The following is a 17,673-nucleotide window of genomic DNA, read 5'->3' on the forward strand; positions in this document are numbered from 1 at the left end:
ACAAACGTTCTGGCTGCAGCGTCACGGGCTCTGAACCAATCCGCAGTGGGTATGAAGAACTCCCTAGTCAATTCATCCAATCAACATTAAGAGTAGAGAATGACGCTCATAGAGGGTTTGGTTGAGGTGAAAGTTAAAGGTGAAAACTTGGCATGTGATGAAGGACAGTTTTTGGGTAACTTATTGCGTCACAGCTGTATAGCCTATAGTTTATTGTTAATGGGACTTGTCATTGATTAATCAATGGCATGGCCTCCTGTTCTGTGTATAAACAGTTATTAAGCATTATAAGAATGGATGACTGGCGATGATGCTCTCGTCATCACGAAGAGGTCACAGGCAGTCCGCCAAATATGGAATTCATCATGAAGTCACAGTCATGTCTGACAGAGGAAACTGAGACCTTGCTGCACTTGCTATTCTAGACGTCAGACTCGAATTGTAAGTCAAAAGTTATTTTCAATATGAACAAAATAGTGTCATAGTAGCACCATCCTCTCCTGTGCAAATTTAAATATTGCACACGTTGGTTAGTTTTGACTGAGTGACATAACCAGCTACTAAACTGTTACAGGTGAAACGAGCCCAAATGAGCAACAAACAAACCAATTTAACTATTTAAGCAACAATATTTAGCCCAAATAAGCAACTACACTTTAGAAACACGCCCAAATAAACAACCACACTTTAAAAAAAAGCATTTTTATGTTTTTCTGCTTATAGGGGTTCGTTCCCGCACTTTTTTGACTTGAGAGCTATACTTGCTACAAAATGACCAGCGCAACAATTGGTCTATACCCACCCAAAACATATTAGGCTATATCATTGCTGAAAATAGAATAGCGCGCTGGTGTTACATAAGACAAACGCACTTGGAATGGGAAATAGAAGTTGGAAATGGAATGGGTACTGTACTGTTGTGTTGTGTCTAACTTTGTTAATTGTATTGCTACTGACGTTTGTGCGCAACACTTTTCAAACAAAGTACGGTATTGCATTGTGGGTTTGAGCTGACCTATTTGATGTTAATCAATGAAGTCAAGTCACCTTAATTCAAGTGGCAGATGCCTTTTTTTAAATCATTTATTTTTAGGGCCATGTCATGGATCTATACCTTTGCCTTTCTGATCTACTGGTGCCTTTTGGGCACCCCTGGCTTATAGCATTTGTTTATTGTTTCTATTTTCTGGGTCCCATCACAGATTTAGTTCTTTGTACCTGATTTAATCACTCTACCTGCCCGAAAGTTTTATTTACGTGCCAGGGGCAGGTGGGCAAGGTTCCATAGTGTTTTATTTACCTGCCAGGGGCAGGTGGGCAACCCTTAGTGTTTTATTTACCTGCCAGGGGCAGGTGGGCAACCCTTAATGTTTTGGGCAACCCTTAGTGTTTTATTTACCTGCCAGGGGCAGGTGGGCAACCCATAGTGTTTTATTTACCTGCCAGGGGCAGGTGGGCAAAACCCCATAGTGTTTTATTTACCTGCCAGGGGCAGGTGGGCAATAGCCGATACGCAAAATAGCCGACCACAAATAGCCGATCTACAAGCTCACAACGCGTCGCAGCAATTGTAAAAAAAAGTGTAAAAATATAGTCATTACGATGGCACTGCCAAAATAAATTTTAGTCGACTAAATCGACTGTAGATTTAGTCGACTAAAATCTTACGATATTTAGTCGACTAAAACTAGACTGACACTAAAACATTCCAGGTGACTAAAATGTGACTGAAACTAAATAAACTATTGAAGAGACTATGACTAAAACTAAAATCAAAATTTGCTGCCAAAAACAACACTGGTGACATTCCCTGTAATGTGCATGCTCAGATTTACCTGCAAAAGTTTGAAAGCCTTGTTTTTCTTCTTTTTCAAACAACCAGGCGACAACCCAAGCAGGGGCGCCTAGCCAATGGAGACAGGAGCTGAGCCATGCGTGCGCTCCCACACTCAACTGTTGCCCGTTGGAGTTGTTCAGATCGAGGGACATCGACTGACATGGTGAGTAGTCTAAGCTTCACTGCAATGTTATAATCATTATAGCTTTTATTATTAATAAAGACATTATAAAGAAAGACACACACACACACACACACACACACACACACACACACACACACACACACACACACACACACACACACACACACACACACACACACACACACACACACACACACACACACACACACACAACGTGCCCCCTAGGTTTGGGCACACTCAGCATCAGGTTCCTGTGTGACTGTTTCATCGATGTTGTGTGACGAAGGTCCCTGAGGGTCAGGGGCTTGATTGAGTGGGACTTCACTCAAAACTGGAAAATGGCTTATACTGCCCCCTGGGAAATTCCACAAATGAAAATCCAACAATGCAAAAAAGTGTCATATAGCGTCTGCAGAATGACTGTTCCAGAGTATGTATTGTTCCTCCAAAGGGACATTGAGAATATGAAAGGAATGGGAATGAGGGTTTGTGCCGTACAGAACCAACCATTTCATGCCCAGCAGGGTAACGTCTAAGCAATGCAATGTGTCACGGGGCAACCCGTGCCCTACCCTAAGGAGGAACGATGCATGGACATTGCACAGCTGCTTCCCAATGCATTCAATCAACAGCCAGCTGGCTGGGAAGGCCGTATAGTATGGGTGGTGTTGCATGTTTTCCTTAGAGGGGTATGATGGTATCAGTATATATCTGAAGACATTTTCAACAGGAGGACTGAAAGAGTTTTAAATGTTTATTTATTGACACCGTGTGGGTAAATGTGATTATTTGTGAGGTCACCTGTCTTGATCTGACCCCCTCATGCCAAAGCAGCAGCGCTCGCCCAGCAGTCTGCCGTCACCCAGGTGGATGCGTGTACGCAATGTCAGAACAGGCCAGATCCATATATGGACATATAGGGGTGATCAGGTCCAGAGCCCGGGTAGAGGATTTTGTGCTGGTTCTGGACAACCGGAAATGCAGAGTACCTGTTCCACCCATCTGTCTGGGTCCCTTTTATGCCCATATATGCAGATTTCTGTATGTTTCTCTCTGTGTTGCTTTATTCCTATACTGTAAATGGAGTTCTGTGTCAGACATGCCCAAATATGAAGTGTTGTGATGTCGGAACAGGCCAGCTCCTTATATGGACCCTGGGCAGGGGCCCTGTCCAGAGCCCGGACAGAGGCATTTTGTGGCGGTTCTGGACAACCGTGGGTCCGACCGACTCAACACCGGGCACTGCACCCCCTGTGGTGGTGTGGAACGCATGTGTCAAATTTGAAGTCGGTGGGGCGAACGGTTCTCAAGTTACGTGGATTACAGACATACCTACAGACGTACAGAGACTTGGTGCATTTATAGATAGACTAGAGCGGTGCCCGTTGGAGCCTCTACAGTGGTGCCCGTTGAGCACTGGCCTACTTGGAACGATGCAAGTTGGAAATGAATGCCCCACCCAGATATTATGTCTGTGTCCCTTTTATGCCCATATATGGAGTTCTTTGTCAGGCATGCCCAAATATGGAGTCTATATTTAGATGTCAGAATGATGTCGAAACAGGCCAGCTCCATATGGACACTGGGCAGAGGACTTTTGGGGCGGTTCTGGACAACCGTGGGTCCGACTGACTCGACACCGGGCACTGCACTCCCTGTGGACGCACGCACAAACACGCCCGCACACGCCCGCACGTCAAATTTGAAGTCGGTGGGGCGAACGGTTCTCGAGTTACGTGGATTACAGACGTACACACAAAGACTTGGTGCATTTATAGTTCGATATAGACGGATAGAAGATGCAAAACATCATGGAGCTATATTCTTACTATTTACTTGCTCCACCGGAGCAAGTAAATACATATTCCAATTTCCAACAGTGGAATGCCATAATTTAAATTGCCATTCAGTTATTTTTATTAAACGTTGTGAAAGGGGGAAATTAAATGTTTTAAATCATTTCTGTGGCTATTATGCACGGTTCAATGCAACATTTTTCTGGGGCTGTGTGATTAAAATAAATAAAAAGTTATAGCTCAATTTGTATGCCAAATACCTATGATAGCTATGAATATGAGTTCCAACTTGCTATACACAAAGGTTTGTGTGTATAGTGTACAGTGAAAACAGCACATTATAGGTAAACACTGCTCTTATTTTACATTACACAGACCTAGAAGACTTGTGTTGTGTTTCAAGCACTTCCGACTTCGCCGTCGGGCAACCTGAAAGCAAACTACCTGCTCGAAAGTTTTATTTACCTGCCAGGGGCAGGTGGGCAACCCTTAGTGTTTTATTATGTGCATGCTCAGATTTACCTGCAAACGTTTGAAAGCCTTGTTTTTCTTTTTCAAACAACCAGGCGACATGTTGCAAAACGGCACCCAAGCAGGGGCACCTAGCGGCAGCCAATGGAGACACTCAACTGTTGCCCGTTGGAGTTGTTCAGATCGAGGGACATCAACTGACATGGTGAGTAGTCTAAGCTTCATAGTTGGGCCCACTGCAATGTTATAATCATTATAGCTTTTATTATTAATAAAGACATTATAAAGAAAGACACACACACACACACACACACACACACACACACACACACACACACACACACACACACACACACACACTTTATACTAATATTTGCCTGAATATGCAAACATGGGCATAGACTAGTGTACATCGTCCGAGTGGATGTGTCTGTGATGATGTTGTTTTAACATGCATTATGCCGTACCAAAGGACAGTGAAGTGTGGGTCTGTGATGTCTGTTGCTCTGTCTGTGATGTCTGTTGCTGTGTGTCTGTGATGTCTAGCTGTTGCATGAGTCGCAGACACAAGTTATCAGCCCACTTGATATGGGATGACGGCTGGGACAGGGGCGACCTATTTGGTTGGGGGACACATGTGGTGGAAAAAGGATTTTTTTTTGCTTAAGTAAAAGTATCAAATACTACAATGTAGCAATACTCTGCTACAAGTAAAAGTCTGGGATTCAAAATGTACTTGAGTAAAAGTACTATCATCAAAGTCAAAGTACTCAATATGCAGAATGTCTCACTGCATACGTTTTCAAATGTCTGAAATGTGTAGCATATCTACAAATTCAACACGGGACGTGTTGTTTTACTAACATGGACTATTATTAATGTTATCTTTTTTTAAAGGGTCCATTCCATTTGTACACTCTCAGAGTTACAGACCTGTAAGGGTCCATTTGGAACCCGTCACAGCCTGAGCCCCACTTAGACTTTTTTAACATTACACACTGGTATCGTATCGGTACTCGGTATCAACCGATACGCAAGTTGTAGGTACTTGAATCGGTTTCGGTAAGGAAAGAATGGTATCAGTACATCTACTAATTTGCTGACAACTTTGAGTCTATACGAGTTCATTCAACCTGAAATATTTATTCTTCTTCTTCTTCTTCTTATTACCCTTATTATTACTATTATTATTATAGGCCAAATCTAAGCCCGGCTTAGATTTATTTTTCTCCGAATCTATGGCCAGAACTTTATAGTTTATTTTTATGTAATCTAAGTCTGACACTATACTCTGCTTAGTGTATTCTGAATCATGTTCAAACAAGGGTAGGCGCAATAAGCCTCGGCTTCTGCCTTCACCTTTTCGGTACCACTAGTGGATATTAATGTATGTACTGTACGTCTGTATGTACTCCTTTTTCCTTTTATTGACCGAAATAAAATCTATCTATCTATAATATAGGCAGACTTCAATATACTGTATTTTGCAATGCTTTTATTGATTACTCCTTGGCATAGTGGTGCAAATCTGTGATCAATGATGAGATGAAACCTTTACATTATTTAACGCCTCGGGATCCCCCAGGAGGAATTTACTAATGTTGCTCTAGGAAGTCAGGGAAGTGAAGCTGTTTTTATGATGAACATTAGTGAGGAGATGAAAGCAGGTTAAAAAGTGGTGAAGTGGTCCTTTAAGATCAACGAGCATATGTCATTCAACACCACATGTTTACAGTTTACTCAACACAACTTTCAAATGTGGTTCTGGGATTTTAGTGGAGACCTGTGATGACTGTTGACTTAAAGCTGCTATAAGCAATAATATCTTTAATTACTTTTTTTTTCAGACAGCCAGCAATGGGTATAACACTCCCCCCTGTGATACATCTAGGGGCCGCAATCTGCATTCAAAGACTTTCCTAGAAGCTTTGTCAATGGTCGGTTTGCCTGTCTACTTCCTGATTGGTTAGTCATTGTGACTGGGGTTTTTTTCAACCAATGACAAAGATTCTAGGAGCATCTTTGAATGCAGATTGCGGCCCCTAGATGTGTCACAGAGACTACATTTTTTTGGGGAGCGTACCCATTGCTGGCTGTCTGAATACCAAAAAAACTAAAAAAGGTAATTCAAATTTTGACATATTATTGCTTATAGCAGCTTTAAATGGATATTATAATCTATTCAGTCACTCATTCATTCACTGACAACAAATACCTTATGCATTCAGTGGCTATATGATTGAATTGGCCTCTATCTATGCAGTGAAAATAATGTATTGTACTAGATACTTATTCTCAAGGAATTTGTATTTCTTATATGAAAACAAGTGTTTTAAGCCATCACCTCTTGATATTTCCGCTGTCATTCCAACATTTGTTCTAAATCTAAATAACTCTTTGCGGCTTGCACCGCCTTCAAATCCAGTTGAAGTACACGGTGTAATTCAGACTCTGTTTATCTGCATTGTTTGGTTGCTCATACAGACAATACAGATTGTGCAGACTCATTGGCGACTACAATCTGTACTCCTGTGTCCTTGTTGGCATTCTTTGCACCACAACTGCTCTTGCATGCACCGACTCAACAGCAGTATCAAAATATTTACATTTTAGCCCCAGTATAGGAGCTGCAATTAGAGGCAGTATTCTGGCTGAGGTCATGGAGGAAGCGCACACTCTACCATCTGTATTCCTTTGTGTGTTTGCTGATGTTTGTGGCCCTACTGCACTACATCTCACCTCTTCTCATCAGAACCCAGCAAGCCAAATTACGTCAGGATGATGTCCTCCGGGGACGTTCAGGACTAGGCCAGATCACAGTCCATAATGGGGATGATGTTTACTTCCAGGACGTCTTCACCAGTTGAAATAATATAGCTTATTCTTGGCCAGATCTGACTAGTTATGGTATGACTTAAGTTGCTCTGGCTTCGATCGGACTCTCTCTGATTCATCCAGGGATGTCCACACACGCGTTTGCCAACACGAGAAATGAATATGATTTCATCCAGAATGTGTGTTTGTGTGTGTGTGTGTGTGTGTGTGTGTGTGTAAATTATTTTTACTCACATGGTAGAAACAGCCTACTGTACATCCAAATCCTCCGTGCACACGGGTATTAGTCGTGGCCTCACTCTAGATTGTGGATCGTCCACAACCTAGAGTGAGACCAGACTATAGCTATGGAGGGCAATCACGTCCTGGTCACGTGGATGAGGACTCTTCTTTGGATCCCGCCTATGGTAATGGGAGGGAATGTGTTAATGGGCAGAATTTATGTTGGTTGAAAGCAGGTTCACAGACAGAGCGCATAGCTACAGTAATAACTTGCCGTTAACCATGCCTTTATTAGACTTACCTTTCCTCTAATTCTAATAATTCATGGCCCACAGCACTTAATGGCCCCTGTGTGGGGCCCATTATTCCCGAAGTACCAATAGTCATGTTAGGCTAGTGTGTGTTTGTTGTAATGCATGTCTTCGGACCAATGGTACTTCGGAACAATGGGCTATCAATGGGCGCCTGTGATGGACAAAGTATATACTCAAATACTGGAGTATTCAAAAGGGCAAAGATAATCAGTAAACCAATATTATACAGCGCTTGCGCCATGCACTATACCACTACCACCCCTCTATACCAGAAAGCACGCTGGCTGGGGCAGGGTACTTAAGTTGCAATTCTGTATCCATCCATCTTCAACTGCTTATCCGTAGTCGGGTCGTGGGGGCAACAGCTCCACCAGAGTGCTCCAGACTTCCCTCTCCAGAGCAACATTAGTGACTTACTCCTGGGGGATTCCGAGACGTTCCAAGGCGTTTTGAGCTTATAGATCAGCTATTTTTGCTATATTTTAATTGTAACCCTGAAAAGAATGTGTCCGTTTTTTTATTGGAATCCTGAAAAATAACCTTTTTATTTCATTTCAAATGAATTTAGTTATAGTTATGCTTATGTTAACTTTATGAACTAAATCCAAACACATTGGACGTACAAAAGCAGGTCATGTTTGCATGTTTGGAATTGTAACAGCTGAAATCAATAATATATCAGTATTCTGATATTAACCTGAGGGCCGCATTAAGTGAAGGTGGGGGCCGCATGTGGCCCCTGGGCCTCCAGTTGCCCATGTGTGTCCTAACCAGATGCCCGAACCACCTAAGCTGGCTCCTTTCCAGGCGAAGGAGCAGTGGTTCTACTCCAAGTCTCTCTCGTGTGACTGAACTTCTCACCCTATCTCTAAGGGAGATGCCAGCCACCCGTCGAAGAAAACTCATTTCGGGCTGCTTGTATTCGCGACCTTATTCTTTCGGTCATGACCCACACTATAAACCTTATAGATTCACTTTATACCTGGTACTTTCTCACACACACACACACACACACGCACGCGCGCATACACGCACGCACAATTATTTTTGTGCCGAGGAGACATCTGACCATCACTAACGCTGCTGACCCATGGGTTGATCCAACTTCTTCCTATAATTGCATAGGAGGAGGTGGGACAGAGAGCTAATGGGATTAAACATGAGCTTTGACCTATAATCACAGGCATGTCACCAAAATACAAACAGCTTTTATTTCTCTTTCAGGCCAGCTAAAGCTGACGATGGAGGTTAATTTCTCTTAGCATTAAGAATAGGTTTGTGTAGCCTCTATGCACCTGATTTCAGCAAAATATAGGCTATACAATTCAAATAAATAATGTAATTTACATTGTAGTTGATTTTAGGTGAGGCAGGCTACAAAAATGTTTAATGACATTAGATAAACTTTTAGTTACTACCTTTAGTGACTGCTCTGGTGGCAGGGTATCCTCTTAGACCAATAACATTTACAAATGTGATGGGTCGTTAGGGCATTAAGCAACTAGTCGACTATTCAACTAGTCGACTAGTAAATCCACTAGTTCACTAGTTGATAAGAAAAAGGGTTTTTTTCCCCCCGATTTTGTAGGTCTCAAGATCAGGCAGATTATAGTTATAGACAGTCACCAATGTCAAAAATGCTAGGTATTTATATTTATTTCCAAAACATGATGGGTAGTTAAACAACTAGTCGACTAGTAAACTATAGGCAACTAGTCAACTAGTAAAAATGACTAGAAGTGAATGCCCTATGGGTGAGTTAACCTTTTAATTCTTATGTGTTGGTAATTAATACATCGAATACATAGATACATCTAGGATCATGAGGAAACTAAGAACCTAGAATGCTATATGTTATATCAATAATGACCGGGCATCAGTCTACATAACATTTTATCTATTTTAGCCTTTGCATAAAGGTCCTTTCAAACGTGAAGCGATTTAACGCGCCTATAGTTCGTTTTCAATGAGACCAGCGTTTTTGCGTGGAGCACTGGGGAGCAGTCGCGGTGCAAACGCAAGCGTATATTTACAGTATGTGAGCGCGGTTCCGTGAATTTGTCATTTCGAGCACACGCCCACGACTCACCAGACCTGGATTCAGTTTAGATTTTTTTACGCTTGCGTAGACATGTAGCAGACCTGTCGTGGATCCAGGTAACAACCCATGCGTTCCTCGCTTCCCGTTTGAAAGGCCCTTAAGGTCGTCGAGGCTGGGGCAAGTGCACGTGACCCCATAGGTCAGGAGGCAGAGGCCTATCTCATGTCCCCATAATATCAGGCAGCTTGATGTACAAGAACGCCCTGGCCTGGACATGACACTATAATATGCCGCAGGGACATTGGCTTTAAATTAACATTCTAAGAATAATTGAATTGAAGAAGATTCTCTGTAATTATGTCATATTCATTATATTCATTGGGTTAACATGGGGACACTCAAATCCTGTGTGTCAATTTAGCGAAATGTACCGTACATCGTCCTCCCTGGAATGTAAACATTAAACATACTGTATAATATAGGCTACGGTGTATATGCAGTATAAGCTGTAAGTCAGTGGTTCCCAAAGTGGGGTCCGGGGACCCCCAGGGGTCCTTGAGGGAGTTCCAGGGGGTACCCAGCTAAATGATAGTTTGGAACCAAATGGACCCTTATGGGTCTGTAACTCTGAGAGTGTACAAATGGAACCAAATGGACCCGTTAGGGTTCATTTGTTTCCATTTGTACAATCTCATAGTTACATTAAAGGGATAGTTCAGATTTTTACAGCTGTATTAATTGATTGCCCGAGTCCCGTGGTGGGAGTTCTGCTCTGCTTTTGGTGAAATATTAAGTAGTTCCGGTCATTTTGTGACCATCCACAAAACTAACGTAATTTGTATTGTTGACCTATTTCTAAAATATTAGTGCAACTTTCGTCCATTTTTGACCCCTCTATCACACATGTTTTTTTTGTCCATATCACTACGCCCAAAAAGTAGTTCCATGTGATGGAACGAAAGTTGAACTAATATTTTAGAAATAGGTCAACAATACAAATTAATTTAGTTTTGTGTATTAATTTACTTTTACTGCGTGGCCCCAGTGGCCCCTACAAAATGACGGAACTACTTAATATTGACCAAAACCAGAGCAGAACTCCCACCACGGGACTCTGCTAATCAATTAATAACCTACAGTTGCAACCACTATATTAATGGCAAGTATTTCATACAGCTTAAGTAAAAAAATGGGGGTCTGTAGATTAATATGCATGTCAAACTGGGGGTCCTTGAAATTAAACGGGTTGAGAATCACTGCTAGAGCCGTCAAAATCTTCTCTTATGGGGGTCCCTGGCATATCTTTCTTAAATGGGGGTCCGCGGGCTCATTGGTGTCAATTTGGGAATGTGTTCTTAAATTATCATACTCGTGTGAAGTGAGCGGTGTCTTTGATGAGTTGATCGTGACATGACGTCATAGCAATTTATTTTGCATTTGACTTTAATTTGGCAATGTAAACGTATGCTTTCTCGTGCCAATAAGGGGAGGATAATGTGGCATAGGTCATACACACAAAGACACGCGTTGGAGCGATTATAGCACTGCTCAAATATATTCTGAATTTCTGATAGTAATCATTCAATATTCTGATAGTAATCATTTATTCAGTATCAGGGGTCTCTCTCCCCATCTCTCCAGCTCTTTAGTAAACAGAAAAATACATTTTCAGGTAACCAATTCCATCAGGAGAGAAAACACATTCATTTATCAGCTTGAATTTGATAGTAATTTCAGTTCCAATCTAGTCTGCTCTTTTTTTGTATTTTTGTTTAATCAATTCCAATTTCACTTGTTTATCCTGGGTGGCTGTGTGAGTTCTATATCTCCTGATGGGATGGAAATGTCATCCCCACCTGAATAGGCTGTAGTTCAGTGTTGTTTTTGTCGACTAAAACTAAGACGAAAAATGTTCGTCGACTACCTTTTTTCACTGACGAAAACTACATGGAAACTAAGCTATGATGACTAAGACTAAATGTATTGACAATGTCGTCAACAGGCCTACTAGACTAAAATGTTAGGAATGTTAGCAACTAAAATGTTGGCTCTGTGGGCAGGTGCCAAATCGAGCTGGAGAGGAAAATTAGCATCTCCATGAAGCTTGTCAACATACTGAAGCACACAGTGCTGTAAAATATCATAATAGATGGTGTTGAGACTCTGGACATGACAAAACACAGTGATAATTTAGGCCATGTTATCTGCTGGTGTTGATCCACTGACTGACTCATGACTGAAAATGTAACAATGGTTTCAACACAGCCATCTTTTTAGAGTACATTGTGCTTCAGTATATTGACAAGCTTCATGGATATGCTAATTTTCCTTTCCAGCTCGATTTGGCACCTGCGCACAGTGCCAAAACTACTAGTAACTGGTATACTGACCATGGTATTACTGTGCTTAACTGACCAGCCAACTGGCCTGACCTGAATCCCACAGAGAATCTTGGTTGTATTGTCAAGAGGAAGGTGTGAGACATAAGACTGAACAATACAAATTAATTTACGGCTGTTATCAAAGAAAACCTGGGCTTCCATAACACCTCAACAGTGTCACAGGCTGATCACCTTCATGCCACGCCCCATTGATGAAATAATTGTTATGAGCTGTACGCTTGAAGTTTATTTATTTTTATTACATTATGGGAAATAATGAACTTTTTCAGATTATTCTAATTTGTTGGGATGGACCTGTATACCTATCTATTATTGGACCCTTTCATTTTGCGCTCTCGTGATTTAAACTAGCTATTGTTAAAACTATTGCTATTTGCATTACTTAATGTAGGCCTACAAGAAGTTTAGACCTAGAGAATGTAGAAGAATTGTCATTTTGATCGTTTGTGTCAGACACTTGTGCTCTCTTTGGCTTCAGTCCTTTATGAGATAATCAATGAAATAGGTACAGCTGGTATAGGTGGTAATCACTTAAGTCATTTGACACTAATTGCATTCAGCATGTTCAGCACAGTTTGCCTGTTATCATGGTACCAAACATCCAGATACAGCATGGAATTGTGGACAATCTTATCCAACGACAACAATATATTCTTTAGTTTTAGGTCTGAGAGGCTAAATCTCAATGCTCAATATAATGATCCTTTTTATATGAAAAGGGTTGAAAACCCTCCAGTCGACTGTAAGCCCGACTGTGCCGCCAGATGGCACCAGTGCAGCGGCGTTTTGCGTTTGTGTCAACCCCTGGGTTGGCACGCAGACGAGAGCGCGTTGTTTCCCCATGGATCCACTCCCTCTCCCTCCCTCCCTCCCTCCTCCTCTGTCTCTCTCCGTCTCTCTCTCTCCTTGACACGGCGTACACTGCCGTACAGTACAGTTGATCTATGTCTCTCGACTCGCTCTCTTTCTCTCGGCGGCGTACACACGGACAGTAGATCCATCTATCTATCTATCTCCTGCTCGCATCGGCAGTCTCTCAATCAAAGTGTCCAACGATCTTAGAGCGCTATACCTACCACCACCATGGCGCGATCATCAAGCACGTTACCTTTGCGCCCCAACATCAACGGCACCGTCTGCGCGCACCACGACCCGCTACGCGGCGTGGTCGTGGTGATGATCGCCCTGGCTTGGATCATGTCACTGACGGTCACCGCCGTGCGCTGTGATGACAGCTGGGTTTTAAACCGGAGCGGCGCCGGGGAAGACGATCGGGGCTCCCCGCCGCTGGGTGTGACGGACGCCGGAGATGTCGAGGTGGTGGTGGGCGGCGTGGAGGAGGAGGACTACTGGCCGGCCCCTGGCCGGTTCAGGAGAGCCCTCATGTCCCGGGACAAGCTGTCCCTGCTCAGTAGCAGCTCCTTCGTGCTCCGAGGGGACGCCACGCACAACCAGGCGATGGTGCACTGGACGGGGGAGAACAGCAGCGTGAGTAACAAGCAGCAAGCACTAGACTAGCCTATAGTCTACTTCTACTATCATCTCATCTCTCTCTCCCCCCAAATATCCTCATCATAGCTCGCAGTGTGCGAGTAACATGTGCACACACACACGACACACACATCCATCAGTGACAGTGTGTACTTTCGCTACATCATTCATTCATCCCCATCCCCTGGTCCTGGAATCTTGTTTTTACGCATTTCAGAGTTGCTTTCCAATTGTATGTAGGCTTCTATGTGTAGCCTAGTACACCATCATGCAATACGCCATCATGCTGTTCGCTGTTCAGCACAGCATCACATTTGATTTGAAAGAGGACAGCCCTGAATGTGTGTTTTGTTGTTTGTTGTTAGGCTACCCCCCCCCCCCCACACACACACACACACACACACACACACACACACACACACACACACACACACACACACACACACACACACACACACACACAGTGTTGTTTGGAGACGGGGGGCGCGCTGCGCTCTGTTCTTTGGCTATATAGAAGTGTCTATTTGTCTCTAAATGTTTTTGATGAATTGAACAAGGTGGACCCTCTTGTAAACTAGTGTAATGCTTTATGGGGTCGTCCACTCACAGTTAACAGTCTATGCATTGAGTTGTGCTTGAAATGTACTGTAATTCTGCAAACTGTTAATAAATATTTCAATCAATCAATCAATCAATCAATCCAAGAGAGGCTTTTTGCACCCAATTAAGCGTGTCCGTCAGAGCCCCACGCGTCAGTGTTGATTTCGTCGACTAATACTATGACAAAATTATGTTCGTCGACTACCTTTTTTCACTGAAGATAACTAAATGAAAACTAAGCTATGACTAAGACTAATATTCACAATCAAATAAAAACTAGACTGAAATGTGGACTAGTGGACAGTCGACATAACGCATCGCAACTTAAGTGAGTTTGTAGATCAGCTATTTCCAGCAAGTGTAAAATCAGTCATTACAAGGCATGCCATCAAGGCCCGCCAAAATACATTTTAGTCGACTATCAACTTGTAGATTTAGTCGACTACAATCTTATGATATTTAGTCGATTAAAACTAGACTAACATTAAAACATTCCAGGTGACTCTAATGTGACTCTAAAACTAAATGAAAACATTTCAAGAGACAAAAATACATTTTAGTTGACTACATCAACTTGTAGATTTAGTCGACTACAATTTTATGATATTTAGTCGACTAAAACTAGACTAACATTAAAACATTCCAGGTGTCTCTGATGTGACTCTAAAACGAAATAAACTATTCAAGAGACTATGACTAAAACTAAAAATCAAAATGTGCTGTCCAAATCAACACTGCCACGCGATGCGACCTCATGTCCCATGAAGCAGAACGAATGACTAAAATATTGATGGAGCTTTCTGGACATGAATCTTTCAGTGCGGTTGCCTATAGTGTTTAGGGACTGAAACACAACTCGGCACGTTATGGAAATGAACAGCACTTTTTATAGTGGCACGACATATGAACCGCAGGCAGTCAGCAGTGGTGGAAAGTAACTAAGTACATTTACTTAAGTACAATTTTGAGTTATTTGTACTTTACTTGAGTATTTCCAATTTCCAGTACTTCAACCCTACATATTTCGGCCATTTGAAAATAGCCGATCTACAAGCTCACAATGCGTCGCGTTGTGACACATTGTGAGCTTGTAGATCTGCTATTTTCAATACACATTTTAAACTTGAAATGGCACATTCTACACAATGAGTACTTTGACTTTTAGTAGCCTACTTAAAGTACATTTTGATGCTGATACTTTTGTACTTTTACTCAAGTGCATTCAATTCCCTACTTTTACTTGTAATGGAGTAGTTCTAAATTGCAGTATTGGTACTTTTACTTAAGTAAAACAATTGAGTACTTTTTCCACCACTGCCAGTCAGTGTGTACGTGGGTCAAACGAGAGCAGTAAACAAGAGAGGTCTTTGTGATGCTATTGACATAATGCACAAGGCAAGGGGTCTGGTAGTGTCTGGTGGAGACATCACTCCCCAAACCAAGACTTATTTCTGTCCATAGAAACGGTCCCAGCAGGCTCCACTTCTAAACGGGAAACTCAAAATGGCCCATTCATTGTCAATGGCATTTAATGTTTGTGTTAGGACAAACTTTGGGTTACATCACGCACCAAAAGCTGGACATATAGGCCTCAAAAAGTGAGTGGTACTGTACTGTACTGTACTGTACTGTACTGTACTGTACTGTACTGTACTGTACTGTACTGTACTGTACTGTACTGTACTGTACTGTACTGTACTGTACTGTACTACCGTACAGTACAGTACTGTACTGTACAAGCCCTTCTCCCTGGCCTGCCATGTGTGTGTCTGTGTGTTAGGCTGTGCAACAGTGACACTTGGTGGTGAACAAACGCTATAACACTATTTTCGTGCTCGGACAGACAGACCCAGGGACACAGGGACAGACCCAGGGACACACATAGCTGTCTATAGGACCACTCAAAAAGACAGTAGGCTACAAGCCTTGAGTAAGAAGATGGCCTAGATGTATAATGTTGCTCTACTGTAGGCCTATATAGTGTAAAGTAACAAAGTACATTTATTCACTCAAGTACTGTACTTAAGTGCAATTTAGACTTTCCTACTCCACTACCTCTCAAATATTGTATTCCACTATAATAATAGCCTGGGGTCCACCTATGCTTTCTATGGCATAGGCAGCTCCCGGCTAACCTGACGCTGCCAGATCCAAGAAGCTTGCTACACAAATTTGTTTCACAGCTTATTGGGATCTGGGATCGCGGAAGCAAATTCAATGACGGGGCTGTTCCTTTTTTTCAACATACTTGGTAGATGATTAAATGGGACCGTCTGTCTATCACCGTGTGGGCGTGCAAACACAACCAATCATATTGACGTGTCTATATAGCTTCACATCCGGTTTCACACATATCCCGCCCTTAGCTCACGCTGATTGGTTCGGTACGGAACGGATTTTTGTCAGCTCAACTCCCTGAGAGATCCCAGATGAGTGCTGTGTTGGGGAACATGGTTACCCAATACCGCCCCCATCTGGCAGCGTCAGGTTAGCTCCCGGCAGGATCTGCCGCGATAATCTAGACGCAGCTGCGCGACATGAGACTAATTAATTAGAGCGACATAGAGAGGAGAGAGGAGTGTGTGTGTGTGCGTCAATTTAACAAACGTGCAAACGATCAGAAATCAGCAGAGAGTGATCGACGTTGGCGCTACTCTATGCCGAATTGAAGTGGACTCGGGGCCCCAGACTACTAGAGGCTACTATAATAATAATAATAATAATAATAATAATAACGTGGATCTACTATTTTCATGAAAGTAAAAAAGAAAAGAAAGAAACATTTCAATTTATATTCATATGCCAATACTTTTGTACTTTTAGGTACAAATTTGAATGGAGGACCTTTCAACTTTAATTTATCTGAGTACTTCTATCACCACTGCTCTCCAGTCAGCCATCCAGCGGGTCCGCGTGCACCGCGCGGGGCCCCTGCTCTTTGACTTAGTTAAACTTGGCAGGGCCCCCGCGGTAGGAAAAGGTCGACGGTGCAGCACAGTTCAGCCCCCATGCAGCCCTATAATAAAACGCAGACAAATGCTGCCATTCAGTTTGACTAAAGGGATGACATTTATGGATATTAAATGCCTGGCCTTGGCTTTCCTCCCATTTCACACATGTCACATGAGGCAGGATTTGTCGGTTGGACAAGAGGCTCTCTAGAATAGAGGAGTTCATCTTCGTATAGGACTGCAGGGCCACCTGAGTGTAGCTGTTAAGTTAGAGCATGTGTCTTTTAATGCAGAAGGTTGTGGGTTTGAACCCTATATCGCCTGGGCTCGGGTGGACGTCGGCAAGGGCGTGCAGAGCAGTGTTGTTTTTGGCAGCAAATTTCGATTTTAGTTTTAGTCATAGTCTTTTGAATAGTTTTCAAGCTGCTTCCTTCTGGCCTTCGCCTAAAAGTTCCAGGGGCCAAAAGCAATAGGTATAAGTTCTCCTTCGTGCCTGTAGCTATCCAGGCTCTAAATGCCGATAGGAGGAGGAGGTAACTTGTCACCTGACACGCTTGTATGAATTATT

At 42.6% G+C, this 17,673-nt stretch overlaps 1 protein-coding gene across 10 annotated transcripts in view; it reads left to right on the forward strand.

Annotated features, from left to right (window-relative positions):
- Window positions 1-12,990: 12,990 nt before the first annotated feature.
- Window positions 12,991-17,673, forward strand: part of sorcs2 (sortilin-related VPS10 domain containing receptor 2) — a gene marked incomplete at its 3' end in the record, with an annotated part of 233,639 nt that continues 228,956 nt past the window's right edge. For all 10 annotated transcript variants that reach the window (XM_083789249.1, XM_083789252.1, XM_083789253.1 and 7 more), the window contains exon 1: window positions 12,991-13,551. In XM_083789249.1, coding sequence (XP_083645375.1) covers window positions 13,147-13,551 — 405 coding nt within the window. In that variant the 5' untranslated portion in view covers window positions 12,991-13,146. The remainder of the gene's footprint in view (window positions 13,552-17,673) is intronic.

This window comes from Protomyctophum parallelum, assembly GCF_964188405.1.
Source record: "Protomyctophum parallelum genome assembly, chromosome: 18".
In the NCBI taxonomy this organism is placed as follows: Eukaryota; Metazoa; Chordata; class Actinopteri; order Myctophiformes; family Myctophidae; genus Protomyctophum; species Protomyctophum parallelum.